Source organism: Chaetura pelagica, unplaced genomic scaffold (genome assembly GCF_000747805.2).
Source record: "Chaetura pelagica isolate M959 unplaced genomic scaffold, ChaPel_1.0 scaffold676, whole genome shotgun sequence".
NCBI classification, from domain to species: Eukaryota; Metazoa; Chordata; class Aves; order Apodiformes; family Apodidae; genus Chaetura; species Chaetura pelagica.
In genome coordinates this window covers 439,864-451,854 of record NW_009953724.1, presented here as the reverse complement: position 1 = coordinate 451,854, position 11,991 = coordinate 439,864, and the positions used below count along the sequence as shown (strand labels likewise).

Here is an 11,991-nt window from a genome sequence, read left to right as displayed (position 1 = left end):
GAGAGAGGAGAGGCAGGGGCCAAGGCACTGCAGGAGATGCAGGGGGAGATCCAGGGGATGAAGGAAGCCCTGAGGCCCTTGCAGGGGGAGGTCAGCAGGCTGCGGCTGCAGAACCGGAGCCTGGAGGAGCAGATTGTCCTGGTGAAGCAGAAGCGGGATGAAGAGGTCGGGCAGTACCGGGTACGTGCCCCAGCCAGGCACCCCTCACACTCTCTTCTTGAGGCATTCCTTGCAGGAATGTGGATGCTGAAGGGCTTGCTGGTAGGGACAAGGGGAGGGATGCAGGGTGGAGGGATGGAGGTGGAATATCTCCTGATGGTTGGAATCAAAAGGATCCCCCACCCTGGCATGGGCCGGATGAGGCAGCAGCTCCTGGGCACAAGGAAACCTGAGGTTACAGGGATGTGGTGGGAAAGTGCTTCACCCAATGAGCTGCTGGGAAAAAAGGTTTCTCCTGGTTATTTTCTCACTTGGTTTCAACCTGCCCCATAGAAACAGCCCCACCTGATCCTGCCCTTCCCACTGCCAGGAAGGTTCTCACCCCCTGTGTCCACAGCCCAGGGGCTGGGCTGCCTCCCAAGGGCTATTTCTGCCTGCTCCAGGCATCCCCCCCACCCAGCACCTTGTCCCGAGGGATGAGGCAATTCAATATCTACAAGAGCACATTTGGCAAAGAGGCTCCACAATTAATCTCCTCCCTTTCAACACTCCCTGTTCTTGGCCTCCAGTCGCTGCCTCCTCCCATCCCCGCTGAGCACTTTCTAGAAGCTGATGTTCCCAGCACCCATGACACTGCTCCTCTTGGGTCTTGGGGTCCACTCTGCCTTGGAGAACAGAACTTTGGGGCATCCCTGAGGTGCCTCTACATTTTCTTTTTCACAAATTCCTTTTTTATCTTCTCCTGACCCGTGGGTTTATACAGTCCTGACAGCTTCTCCAAACACACACAGAGCAGTCTAGGGAACAAAAGCCAAGAGAAACATAAGGACCTAACACATCACAACCCAGCCCAAGCTTCCAACACCACAGACAGGCAGATCCCCCCCACAAGAGAGTGGGCACTGAGACAGCCTTCCACCCCCCAGCTCATCCACTCTTGTCTTCTCACTCCCCAGGAACAGGTTGAGGAGCTGGAAGACAGGCTGAAGGAGCTGAAGAACGGGGTCCAGCTCCAGCAGCGCAAGAATCAGGAGCTGGAGGAGCTGAGGACCAGCCTCCACAGGGAGCTCTCCATCTACAAGTCCGTTTGTGTCTCATCCCCATGACACAGAGGGGCTGGGGAGGGGCTGGGAGGAAGAGGAGGATGATGGAGAGGACAGGCTGGTGGTCACACAGCTATGGGACACTGTGGGCTTTTTCTCCTGGTCCCACGTGTGAGCAAGGGGTCTGGTGGGGCAGCACAGTGGGAACTCCAGACCTTTTGTCATCCAGCACACAGGGGTTTGGTGGACATTCCAGTACATGAGGAGGGGAAGTTGCTTTCCAGGAAGCTGGCATGGCAACTGGAAGTGCTGGTTTCCTTAGGAATCTGTGGAAAGGAGCTGAGGTTTAGGTTTGAGACACAGCACTGTGGATGCTCCTCAGTGAGAGAGATTTTATCTTCTGCTTATCACCCTCTACTGCTGGTTCCACTCGGATCTTCTTTGTAGCACAGGATTTTTCAAAACTCCAGAAAATGCCCCTAAGTCTGTGGACTCTCTTACTCACCAAGCTGTTACATGTCACCCAGTCTCAGCTGAACACACCCTTCATGATTTTCTGTAGCTTCACTGGTTTTTTTTAGCATTTTGTTTCCCACTTCTCCACTCAACCCTCCCACCCCCTCCCACAAACAGGTGTAGTTTTCCTTTTGTCCAGGTAAGGCTTCAGCCTGGCAAGCAGAGGGGAGATTTATTCCAGCCTCTCACACCACCAGCCATTCCAAGATGTTTTAATGAGTTGATTTACATTTATGGTTCAGACCAGATCCCACCAACCCCAGGTCTTTACTGCTTGGGGTCCTTCTAAATCACAGATGAGTATTGAAGCCTGGGTGAAGCAGTGTGGCCTCCTAAGCCCTGGCCACCTACATCCTGCTGTCCCTGGAGGTGATTTCTTGCCAGGACACCTCACCACAGCTCCCATTTGCACCGAGGACCTCAGGGTTAAGCTCAGCTGGGAGCTGCATCCCCCCTGGCTCACACCACACATTCCCTGCTGGTAGAGCTGGTTTGCTTGCCAAAGGCTCTGGAAGGGCTGGGCAAGGTCTGCACACTCACAAGACCCCATCCCGAGCCAGTTTAAGTGTTTCCTCATTACTTTTGTTCCATACTGTGAAAAGAAAGAATGTTTTCCAGAAATAGCCTGTCCCCTTTCTTCATTTTCTCCACTTGATGTAAATATTTAACAGTCTAAATTTACTTTCTACCCCTACAGGGGCTGCTTAGAAATCTACGGCCACCTTTGCAAGTCAGAAGAAAAAGCAGAGCAGGAGTGTTAGGAACAGGATGGACTTTTCCTCACTGTAGCAAAAATAAAGAAGAGGCACCTGCAGGGGACATCTCTTGCTGCTTATCCTGCCTGATGCCCCAGCAGCTCCTGGAGTCAGGAATCCCAGACCAGCATTTTCCTGCATGTGTTTCTCCAGGTGCTGCTGGCAATTGTGTAGTAAAACTGTTTTTCCACAGAGGAGCAGAAAAATTCTACTTGCACTGAGCAACAGCCACAGAGGGGGTGTGACTGGTGTATGTTCTGCTGTGTTTGGGAAATGTACCTTGTCTTGTTCCACGGGTGGATCATCTAAACCTGCACTGAAAGGATTGTTCTGGAAGCCAGTCAGGAGGGATTGATTTTTTTGTTCAAGTTTACAGGCAAGAGAAGCTTCATCCTTTTAACAGGGTTTTCTTTTGTATTCCAAGGGTCTCTGCTGTATCAGGACACGCTCCCACCTGGGCCACAGAAACTAGTTTGTGGAGGTTTCCACTTTATTTAGTCTCACACTGAAAATAAAAGTCAGAGTTCAAGGATCTTTGTAGCTCTCAAAGCTGTGTCTGAAATAGAACACGTGTGTGTGTTTCTCTATCCCCAGATGTTCCAGACCCACCTGGACATGTTCCTGTGGGATCTGCTCTAGGTGATCCTGATCCTCCTGAGGTCCCTTCCAACCCCACCACTCTGTGATGCTGTGTCAAACCAAGGTGCTTGTTCTGACTGTGCTGCAGACTAACAAAAAAGACAATTCTGTGGTAAGGGCTAAAGGCAGCCCCAAAACCCAGGGAGCAGCAGGGGAGGGTGCAAGGCAGGGATCAGTGAAATCCTGCCTCAGGAGATGGACTCACTGCACAAGGAAAGCAGGAACAAGAGGGGGGAGAAGCACCCATGTGTTAAAACCAAGGAATATCCACACCAGCACCTGCTCTCACAGGACACAAACAAGTACAGACCCTTCCCTTCCCTCCTCTGCTTCCTGCACTTCACTCTTCTTAAAGCAGTTCCTGCAGAATCATGGAATCACAGGATGGAAGGGACAAGGATCATCTGGTCCAACCTCTCTAGGTACTACTCTACTTTATATGAGGTGGCTCAGCACCTTCTTCAGCTGAAAAATGTCCAATGTGGGGGAATCCACCACTTGCCCTGGGAGACTGTTCCAATGTTTGTCCTCATGGTGAAAAATTTACCTCATGTCCCATTGGAATCTCCCCAGGAGCAACTTGTGCCCATCAACCCTTGTCTTTTCCACGTGACTCCTTGTGAAGAGGGAGTCTCCACCTTCTCAGCAGCCACCTGGTTCATGCTGATAAGGTCTCTGAAGCCTCCTTTCCTCAAGGCTGAACCAACCCAGCTCTCAGCCTCTCCTCCTCTGGCAGGTCCTCCAGCTCCTCTGCCCATCCTGATCAGAGAACCAGACAAAACTCACAGAGCTCCAGGGCCTTTACGTAGAAAAATTTATTCCATCTGAAGCACTTACACACAGTTAGTCATGAGGAGCACGGAGAGTTGCTGGTGGAACAGGACACCCTAGTGGAAGATGTGCAGGAACAAGTGGTCAAGGACTAACTCCTAAAAAAAGCAGTTCATCCACGTTTCATATGCTTTACAGACACCAGCTACCAACCCTGTCCTAGGTGACCAGACTTGCCATCTGTGGTGCAGTAGCTGGTAAAAACATAGACCTTTACAACTTGGTGGCCCCAAGTTTTAAAAACCATTTCACAGAAAGGAAAGAAATTGATGTGAAAACACAGCTCAAGAAACACACAATAGAGCAAAATATGTGGGAGGTGAACAATGCTCTGCAGGAACAGCTAAAGAACCCAAACTGCTGTCACCCAGCAGGTGGGAGAAAGGGGAAAGGAAGGAATGGAAAACCCAGAATTACCAGTAGACACCAAAAAAAAATAGAAAGAAATTTAATTTCAGTTCAAGTCAGAATCTGCAAGACTGTTCTGCATCTGCAGAGGCACAAAAATCCACAAAGTACAGATTAACTAAAGGAATCCCAAGACTTCTGAGTTGCACTGAAGATCTTTCACACTCCATTTCTGAACTGCCAGAGGATTAACACTTGGATCCATCCCCGTCTGCTCACACTTTCCCTGGCAGTTCCACCACTAACTGTCCTTTAAATTAAGCAAAAGGCTGTAGCTGTAAGCAAGGTAAAGACAGAAGAAGAAACAACAACAAAACCAAGTTTGCTCCGTGTGATGGAGGCAGCTGAAACAGGGCAGCCAAGCCCCAGAGCAAGAGGTGGCTGCAGGGAATCTGAATAAGGAGCTGAGCCCTTTCCTTAGGGATTACTGGGCTGGGTTAAGAAGCCTGGTGGTGGTATCTACAGAAGGATGGCTGAACACAAAGTCTACGTGTGTCTCAAAACCAGTGTTAAGTCAATATCAGGGTTGAGAGGGAAGAGAAGGAAAAAAGACTAAAAACAGGAAAAGGTTGTCATCTAGGATCCTTGACCTTCTGGATCCACACTTCCTTCAGGGTCTTCATCATTGTAGATGTTCTCTGCCTGCAAGACAAGAAATGGAGGAACTGAAGAAGCATTTACCACCACCCTGAAGAGGATTCCATCTGCTGGAACGCTTCAAAAACCTGTGGCACTTCTTCATCTGCAGGATCTATCCCCCAGCCCTGATCCCTCAGGGCAGTTTAACATTAAACCAGCAACCTAAAACTACCTTTTTCCACACCACATCTCCAAAATGTTCCACAAGTATCCTGTAGATTATTTTAGCTCATGGAATCTGCCTCCTAAAAACAGAACCCACTGCCAGACCTGGTGGAATTAACACTCTTGTGCAAGCACTTAGTAAATCTACTTTGCAGCAACACCTTCCAAAAGAACTCAGTGAAGGCTGCTCTAAGAATAAAGCCCCTGTGAACCCATCTGTAGATAAAAATTAGGAGACTGGTCTTGTCCAAGGTTATTCAAACACAAATTTGTTACCCAAAACCTTCAACACTTGGTAATCTAGGGCCAACAAACGTTTCCTGTTCACCCCCCCACCCTCATGAGGACACTTATTATTTGCAAATATTTCATTCTTGAAGACAACAACTAACAGAAACCCCAGTTTCAGCTCTGGTTCTCACACACGGGCTCTTCTCATTCAAACACAGAAGGGAAAAATTGCTTCTGCCCCAACACTTTCCTTTTTCTTTTAAGTACTGAGAAGCAAACCAGCTTCTGAGAGTTTGTAAACCAGTGTTTTGACCAAACCTAAGGAGGATTTCACTGTCCCTTGGAGATTTAGGCAGTGCTACAAAGCAAGTCGTGCTGAGAGCTGTAAATAAAACCAGGAATGCTGGAATCCAGGCAGTTCCAACACCATCTCTCACCTGCCACTTCCTGCACCTCCCCAACCAACTTACCATCTGCCAGACTTGCATGATATTGTCTTCTGATACAGAACAAATTACCCAGGGCTCGTTGGGATTCCAGGAGAAATCAGATATCTTTGCAGTATGACCACCATGGATGAACTGGTGTTGGGGAATGAAAAAAAGGAGCATGTTTCCAAATCTGCAAACCAGAGATGAATAATCCATCAAAACCCTCAAGGAGATTCCAAAGGACTTACCAAGAGCTCGGGGGGACCATCCTCAGCATCTTCAGGGGATTGCTCTTCCCCAATTTTACTGGAAAAAAAAAAAAAAAAAAAAAAAAAAAAAAAAAGAGGGAAGATGAGAAGTTGGGGGTTGGTTTGGTTGGGTTTTGGGGTGTGATGCAATTCATCAGGAACATTTTGTCAGGACCAGGTGACTCATTTGGGGTTTACCTCAAGTCCCACACGTTTAGCCTGCGGTCGGTGCCACTGGAGGCCAAAATAGTCTCATTATGGGGTGACCACTGGACCTGCAGATAAGGGTGGGTTTGGAAAGGAAGTTAGTTTGAGGAAGCTGGAGGATGACAGACATTCACCACCGCTGTGTTTTGCATCACAAAAACTCTGAGAACTCTCATTTAAATATTAATATGCCCAATAATAATGTTCTAGCCCAGGAGGTGGGTTTGTGAGCACTGAGCACCTAAAAGGTGCCACTTGTGACCCTTCCTTCTACACAGACCAGGAGTCAGGGAGTGCAAACATCTCTCAAGGATATTGAAGTAAAGAGCAGCCAATAAGGACTGCACAAATATCAATTAAGGGTTCCTTAAGCACTAGGCATGGTTCACACGTGGAAAGAAATCACTCTCATACAGCTGAGCTGCCAAAAAGCTCCCATTTCCTTCTCCTGCTGGAGGTAAAACTCCCCAAAACACACCCCTTAATAGGATCACAGGATTAGAAAGGAACACATCATTCCACATCCAGCCTGACATTTCAAGATTCCATGTGTAATTTTCTTTAGAGATGGCTACAGTCTTAACTTGTAATCCTTCCACCAAAATAAAAAAAAAAGCAACTCTGCATATTTTTCTTCCAAGTAATGAAGGGGTTGGAAGGGGAAATATTGTATCTGAGCACGTGCTGCATATCATGGGAAAATTCCATATTTACTCCAGCAAAATTAACAATTGTTCCTTGTCACAATATGTTCCCTTAATGTCCTTTAATGGGCACCAGCCAAAGCCTTCCTACAGGACCAAGGGGATGAAAACCATCCCACTGTGCCTCCCTGCCTCAAGCTGCTGCCATGAATAATTGATATTTATCCTGCAAAACCAGCATTTCACCCTTCTGTGAGGGGTTAAAACTTCCAACCTCTCCTTGTTCCATTCTGTGCCTGGCTTCTGGACACTCTTCTCTACCCTGTGCCCCACACAGAGCCCTGAACAGCTCCCAGCAATAAGCCAGACAATTATAAGCAGATGAAAGAAATGAATGTATGTGTTTTTAAGTGCAAGTGTATTTAATTAACAGGTAGAGTGGGAAAGAATGATTTTCCTTTTTTCCAGACAGCTAAGTAGAACTAAGTCTAGGTGCATGAAGGATAAAGATACTTTGTTATACCTGAAATATTTCATCTTTGTGTGATTCAAAAGAGTGCAACTTCAGTTTCAGGTTCCTCAAGTCCCACAGAGCTACAGTCTAGAAAAAACCAAACATTAAAACATGGTTTGTGGAAGTAACATAAATATCCACATTTACATGCTAGAAACTAAGCAAATATGTTCCAAGTTGAAGGCAGATGTACCTTATCAGCTGATCCTGTGGCCAGGATGAACTCACTGTAGGGGTTGAAAGAGAGGCAGTTGACTTCAGCTGTGTGAGCATCCACAGAATGACTGGGTTTGGAGGTGTTGTTTGACCGAGTATCCCAGCTGCAGGGGAACACATGGAATTGAAGCACAGGTTTCCACCCCGTTTTCCTGAGGGACTAGGGAGCCCTCAGCTCCTGAAGACATCACCCCACTTACATCATGAGCTTCTGATCATCAGCAACAGAGCCAAAGAGAGATTCATGGAGCAGGTGCCAGGATACATCCTCCACCACTGCTGTATGTCCTGTGAAGATGGTCTTTGCATCCACCACTTTGCCTTCTTTTGGAACAGCACTAATATCCCACAGGCAAATGGTCTTGAAAAGAAGAACAGTAATTTAAAACTGCATCTTTAGACACTCTTCACCTCCCCTACCTCCTCTCCCTCAAAAAACAACCAAACCCCAACACATTTGACCTTGGCCAAGGGACACAAGGTGCAACTTGTACCCCAGCCCTATTTAAAACACTCACATGATCATCAGAAGCACTAAGCAGATGCCCACTCAGGTTTGGGTTCCACGACAGCCCATAACCTTCCTTCTGGTGCCCACGAAGACGCAGGTCAGGGTTACACTCTCCAGAAGGGTCTGTAAAGAGCTGACATAAGAACTCCAGTGCCTAGAATCACTTCCAGTGCATCCTGGAATACCTGGCATTAAGTTCTACTGAGCTTTGCTCTGGCATTTTCTACAGGATCCCTCTCTATCACTTAAGCATCTTGCCCAGCTGAAGAATCACCTCATTCAAAGACAAAGCAGAGAGACAACACTGAGCTATTTGTCTCTTTAGCTCCATAAAAGCCCACTGCAGGTTTTCCCAAGCTGCTATTTGTAAGGGTTTGACCAGGATGACCAAGCAATGGCCCATCCTAAATTAGTGCTGTAGGACTTGTGGTATTTTTCTTCCTCTCATGATTTCCAACTGCACTTTGAAAGTGAGAATGTTACTTCTGATCCTCCCCACAGGGGGCAAAACTAGTTATTCTTCTTAAAATCTTGATGAGCTCAGCCAGAAATGACAATATTCCTATAGAGCATCAGGACAGCAGCTCAACTACCCAGCAATTCATCCAGCTCAAACACCACCACATGACAAAACATGCACTAAAACATCAAAAGCAAAGCCTGCTTTTCTATCCACACATACTGAACACGTTTCAACTTCAACATAACATCAACTTTTACCCACTTGTGTCTAAAATCACCAAGGACATGCAATCTACAAAACATCTTAGCCTCTTTTTCACTGTATCAGGACTTCTCAAGGATCTCTGGAGCACAGACATTAAGAAAGCAGCAGCCACCTGGTTTAGAAGGATGTTTGGTGTAATCAAAGACAAGGACATCACTGGATGGGGTCTTGGTAGCAATGATACACGGGTTCTGGGGCATGTAACGGGCTCTGTTCACTTCTCCCTCGTGGTTTATCTTGATTTCAATTTCAATTTTTCCACTGACTGATCCAAAGCCTCCAAACTCTGAAAGTAGGAATTTACAACATTGTAAATAATAAGCCTGTTTCAGAGCAAGACACAAAGACTCAAGGGCTGGTACTGCCAAGCACTTCTTTTGCAAAACAGTCACAAGAACAACTGTCACTGAAGGATCCCAGTTTTCCAGTGTTGCTTTAAAACATCTGTATTCCTAACACCAAAACATCTGGATTTGGGCCAAGTTAAAGACCATTTTTTCCTGAATTTTTTTTTTTTTTTGCTATTTCAAATTTAACAAAAGCCCAAATTTATAACATGTAAAAACTCTTCTATCTGTAATGAAGATGTGTTGTACGTTTCAAAGAGATGGGCTAGAACTGGACTTTTAAACACAAACAAAATTCAGCATTGCACAACAGACAAAGTGCTGGTAGAAATAAACTGCTGCACCACATTTAAGAGGTGGGACTACAGCATAACTTGGTAAAGTTACTTTATCTTATGAAGCCACAGGAACTTGGCATTTCACAAACTTGCACAGTTCTAGCCAACTTGGTTTTGTTTTGAATAGGAGACATAACATAGAATAGAAAGTATTTATGAAGCAACCCTGTGTTCATGAGAAGCACAAGGATCAAAAAATCTAAGTGCACAATCCAGGGTTCAGGCAAAAAGAGAAGCAAACCTTGGATCATTAAGGACTTTCAGCATGTAGAAAGATTAATTCAACCAAGTGAAAATGAGAAATGACCTTCAGCCATGCTGACAGCCAAGTGAGGTTGCAGGAACCATCCAACTCAAGTCTGATCCACCAAACAAAACACAATCTGCTTTTTTTTTTAATGCCCCAAGGGGCTGGGGCAAGATAATATTATTTTCCTTGAGTGCAATTCTCACTGGAGGAGTTTATGTAATGGAAAAGTAGTAAGAAAAATACCTATAAGCACTGTACCAGGAAATCCAGTGTCAGTTCCTGATGAGAAATAGGGAGGGGTGAGGTTTTCCCAACACTGTTGCAATAAACCTGCCACTTTTTTTTCCCCCCATCATGATATTACAATGAGATTAAACACAATAATAATCACAATGTTTGTTTACAAATAAGGGCACCAATGAGAAATAAACTGATCACTTCAGAAGCAGCACCTGAACTTTGCTGCCTGAATTTTGAGGCAAACATTTCTGCTAAGGCAGGAAGAAGTGGTTAAGAGGCACATCCCTGGTTTCTTACCTCCCTTCTCACTGTCATAGTGTGAAGCATCAAACTGAGCATCATCGTTGGGAAGCTGCACACTGGCAATCACCAGGTGGTTCTGCTCATCTGAGGTGTGGGTCCCCAGCACCAACCTGTGGATGCTGAAATCTTTGCCTTCAGGTCTGCAAGGGAAGAGTCACAAGAGAAACACAACGAGTTTACAAAGAGTGAGCTGATTACAGTGGGTTTTTTTGATGAGTGTCCAGTGAGAAAAGGCTCAGAGGTGCCTTTGTTGCTCCAGTACTTCAAGGGTGGCTGCCAAGAAGGTGGAGACTCCCTGTTCTCAGGGAGTCTCATTGAAAAGACAAGGGGTGATGGGCACAAGTTGCTCCTGGGGAGATTCCAATGGGACACATGAGGTAAATTTTTCACCATGAGGACAGTCCAACATTGGAACAGTCTCCCAGGGGAAGTGGTGGATTCCCCCACACTGGACAGCTTTAAGTCTCAGCTTGACAGGGTGCTGAACCACCACACATAAACTGGAGTAGTACCTAAAAAGGCTGGACCAGATGATCCTTGAGGTCCCTTCCAACCTCTATGATTCTAATAACACTCATTAAAGTCATTGTCGCTCTCCTGCTCCAACACCAAACTCTCTTCCTCCAGAGGAAATCAATCTCTTGTCATAACTGATGATCTCAACCTAAAATTCGGGCAGCAGAACACTCTGGCAGCCCAACACTCCCCTGTGTTCCTCTAAGAGACCTTAGCAGGTCCTCCCCAGGACAACTCTGAGGACCATGATGGTTATGGAAGCTTTGGAGAAGATGTTATTCTAGATTTACCATTTATTCGGCTTTAAAAACAAAACAAAAGAAAGATGGAAAAGGATCAGCTTACCTTGTCACATCAGGAAGCCACTGAGCAGTCAAGCTGGGCCATTCCAGAGCATGGGTCATGACAAGATCATATAAGAAGGGGGTATTCTTTTTCCATATTTTATACTCTTCATTAATCACACGTTCTTCCACTGCATCATCAAAGGCTGCTGAAGGGTTGTTTTTTAAAAAAATACACACAATTAGCCTTTATAAATATATTTACAACGCTGTGAGTGCTCAACTGAATTAAGAGCCAACTACATCACACCCTGGTTTGCTCTACTGGAGTATTTGTTAGATGACTAAAACCTCCTCCATTGCACACGCTAATCTTTGTTTCTGGAGATAAGGCTGGGAATTAAGATTATGTCAATTTCATAATCCCGGAAAAAGCAGCGTGATAAAACACTAGAAACTGGTGCCACAGGCACCCGTGGAGGCAAAAAACAGCTCTGCAAAGGTGCTCAAGAGCAGGAGGCCCAGCAGCTGCTGCCAAACACACCGGTCTAGCTGCAGCCTTGATCTACCAGTTCCCCAAATCCAGTTTTCCAAGATCCCTCGTTACCCCGTCGTTCCTCTCACACCCTCCCCGCCGCCCTCTGCTCCCAACCCCCGCTGGGAACCCCCCGGGAGCCCAACCCCCCCTCAACACCCCTTTGTCCGCCGCAGCCGCTCAACCCGCCCGGGGCCCGGCCCTTCCTACCGCCCTCCCCGCTCACACCGCGCGGCTCCCGGGACACACAAACTGCCTTTGTGGGGAGGGACGGAACGGGAAAGGCGGGGGGGG

The 11,991-nt window shown here is 46.6% G+C and overlaps 2 protein-coding genes across 2 annotated transcripts in view; one reads left to right on the top strand and one right to left on the bottom strand.

Annotated features, from left to right (window-relative positions):
* Nucleotides 1–2,479, top strand: part of SYNC (syncoilin, intermediate filament protein) — a 4,233-nt gene extending 1,754 nt beyond the window's left edge. Inside the window, exons 2-4 of the mRNA XM_010000614.1 lie at nucleotides 6–180; nucleotides 1,116–1,240; nucleotides 2,416–2,479. Coding sequence (XP_009998916.1) covers nucleotides 6–180; nucleotides 1,116–1,240; nucleotides 2,416–2,479 — 364 coding nt within the window. The remainder of the gene's footprint in view (nucleotides 1–5; nucleotides 181–1,115; nucleotides 1,241–2,415) is intronic.
* Nucleotides 2,480–4,758: 2,279 nt separating this feature from the next.
* Nucleotides 4,759–11,991, bottom strand: part of RBBP4 (retinoblastoma binding protein 4) — an 8,539-nt gene continuing 1,306 nt past the window's right edge. Inside the window, exons 2-12 of the mRNA XM_010000567.1 lie at nucleotides 11,224–11,368; nucleotides 10,357–10,502; nucleotides 8,997–9,170; nucleotides 8,165–8,280; nucleotides 7,847–8,007; nucleotides 7,624–7,750; nucleotides 7,440–7,517; nucleotides 6,264–6,340; nucleotides 6,066–6,123; nucleotides 5,857–5,967; nucleotides 4,759–4,993 (exon numbers count right to left, since the gene is read on the bottom strand). Coding sequence (XP_009998869.1) covers nucleotides 4,928–4,993; nucleotides 5,857–5,967; nucleotides 6,066–6,123; nucleotides 6,264–6,340; nucleotides 7,440–7,517; nucleotides 7,624–7,750; nucleotides 7,847–8,007; nucleotides 8,165–8,280; nucleotides 8,997–9,170; nucleotides 10,357–10,502; nucleotides 11,224–11,368 — 1,259 coding nt within the window. The 3' untranslated portion in view covers nucleotides 4,759–4,927. The remainder of the gene's footprint in view (nucleotides 4,994–5,856; nucleotides 5,968–6,065; nucleotides 6,124–6,263; nucleotides 6,341–7,439; nucleotides 7,518–7,623; nucleotides 7,751–7,846; nucleotides 8,008–8,164; nucleotides 8,281–8,996; nucleotides 9,171–10,356; nucleotides 10,503–11,223; nucleotides 11,369–11,991) is intronic.